The 2,008-nt window shown below is 56.3% G+C and overlaps 1 protein-coding gene across 1 annotated transcript; it reads right to left on the bottom strand.

Annotated features, from left to right (window-relative positions):
• Positions 1–254: 254 nt before the first annotated feature.
• LOC142358377 (uncharacterized) lies at positions 255–1,525 on the bottom strand. Its single transcript, XM_075409782.1, has 3 exons — positions 1,405–1,525; positions 855–1,105; positions 255–509 (listed from the first exon to the last, which is right to left on the bottom strand). Exons 1-3 carry the CDS (start codon positions 1,496–1,498, stop codon positions 255–257), a joined length of 600 nt encoding a protein of 199 aa, XP_075265897.1. The 5' UTR covers positions 1,499–1,525.
• Positions 1,526–2,008: the final 483 nt, after the last annotated feature.

Raw genomic sequence — 2,008 nt, 5'->3', positions numbered from 1 at the left:
CTTGAGAATATGTAACGGTACATCGTTATCATGCCTCTCTCGAAGCATTCATTGCATATCCACAGGCGTGCGGACCTCGGGCGGCATGCAAGCAAGCCCGGCCCCCAACAGGTCTTGGGCAAAACAAAAACGTGGTGAGAGAACCTCGCCAAACCAGAGAAATAGAAGCTGATTTTGATCAGCGTGGGACCGAAAAATAAAGGAATTTGTTTACTTTACTGGTGTCACGTCCGGTCAAGAGGCGTCACGAATGTTCACACGTATATACGCTGGGCGTAGATCGACGGCTGTCTGCACATTGGGCAGTTTGGGCTCATGTCCCTTAGCGAGTACGCGCAGTCCTCACACAAGCAAAGGTGTCCGCATGGGATGAGTGCACAGTCGGCCACGCCCTCGAGGCAGATCACACAGCTCTTGCTGTGTGTCTCATGTGGCCCAAGCTGTGCAGCTTTAGATATCCGTGCAGGTTCTGCCTGAATTTGATGGCTGCTTAAAACAGCAGCAGGTTCCTGCACAGACCAGAGAACAAATGGCGGAAACTCAAGACACGGGAGCTCGGATGGGAATCGCGAGTCTACCGCGCCCAACAAGAAAGGTCCCCCGAAGCAGTGAATGAATGCATCTACGGTGTGATGCTTGGGATGGAAACCGATGTAGATGATAGGATGTGCCGGCTGGAAGATTAAGCGGGAAGGTTCGTGGCCACGAGTCGGAAAGAGGTAAGCTTTGCCGGAGCTGTTGACAGGCAGAGGCAGCTGTGACAGTGCACTACGGCAGCTTGTCTGCCGTGATGCAAGGCCAGGCCAACAGATGATTGCTAACGACGGTTGGACGTGGGGAGACATCAAGCTTACCTGATTCTGTGCCAGCGAGTTACTGCAGGAGGCCCCAGCATGGGACTCAGATGGGCTAGCGTCCGGCATCCGCGCTTCCACGGACGGTGCAGCGAGTTCAAACCTCTCAGAGCATTTTGGGCAGTGCATGTGGGCGCTCTGTTCCACGGGGTATATCCAACTGATATGGGGTATGGGCGCAACTCCATCCTTTGCGCATCGCCAGGGTGTATTTGCAGAGGAGCTAGCGGGCGGAAGCTCAAGGGGCGAGCCTGATGGGGGAGCCATGACAGAGTTGGTCTCAGAGGAGAAGGGGTGCTGTCTTAAGAGGGGCGCGGTCGCAACAAACCTGGGACAGGCAGTGACTGCTATGTGTGGAGCTGCAGGCTGTCGTACATTTTCATTCATGTTGTTACTGCTACTAGGTCCGGTTCACGCTGTGCGTGGGCACGCTGGTGTCTCCATGTACCCTGACTGGCATTGTCCCTCTCTGCCTGTCTGTCTGTCTTTTCATCAGGGTTGTTTCATGGTGTGTGACGAAAGGAGGGTGAGGGGCACTGTTTGGGCTTACGGATGCGGTAGTAGTCCTCCATCATCGACTTCCAGGTTGGTTTTATCTGCAATGTACCAGAACCTCGAACCTGTAAACCAGGAACGAGAAGCATATTTGGAAAACAATTAGTGCGACCCAGGCATGGGAGTAAGAGGCAAGTGGAAGTCTATGTCTTCAGGATGCGCCAAGTTTAATTCAGGCATCCGGGCTGGACGGAAGCTTCAGAAGGCGCTTGTGTGAGCTTGGGTGGGGGGATGCTGTTCACTGATAGCAAGACAGCGTTGAGCTTCGAGCAAGGGAAGGGGGGGGGGGGGGGGGGGGGGGAAGAGCATGGAAATGAGCTATGCACAATGCAGTGAGCCATGTTGCATACGTATGAGCCCCGAAAGCCGAAGGGAGAGAGAGGGGGTCCCGGGCCACCGAGGGGGGGGGGGGGGGGGGGGGCTGCACGCGCGGTACCTGACGGCATGCCATATCTCAAAATCACCATGTTGTTGCACTCGAAGCGTGGGACGCCGTCGTGGAATCCGACAGCCTCGTAGATTCCGTCCACGCCGGGCACCCCAGCCCCCTCGACCCGCAGCCCGGGTGCCAGCGGGTAGCACCACCCTCAGGCGGGGAC

The sequence above is a fragment of the Convolutriloba macropyga genome, unplaced genomic scaffold (assembly GCF_964194025.1).
Source record: "Convolutriloba macropyga unplaced genomic scaffold, txConMacr16.3 SCAFFOLD_6088, whole genome shotgun sequence".
NCBI lineage: Eukaryota > Metazoa > Xenacoelomorpha > Acoela > Convolutidae > Convolutriloba > Convolutriloba macropyga.
Note: the sequence above shows the minus strand (reverse complement) of the source record. Positions and strands in the feature narration are given on the sequence as shown.

Bases quoted from the DNA above. Each gene is read 5' to 3' on its own strand.
- LOC142358377 (XM_075409782.1), bottom strand. From the start codon at position 1,498: ATGCTTCTCGTTCCTGGTTTACAGGTTCGAGGTTCTGGTACATTGCAG. The intron at 1,106-1,404 runs GTAAGCCCAAAC...CTCCCCCATCAG, and splicing joins GGAGGACTACTACCGCATCC to GCTCGCCCCTTGAGCTTCCG. The intron at 510-854 runs GTAAGCTTGATG...TGGTCTGTGCAG, and splicing joins ACTCGCTGGCACAGAATCAG to GAACCTGCTGCTGTTTTAAG.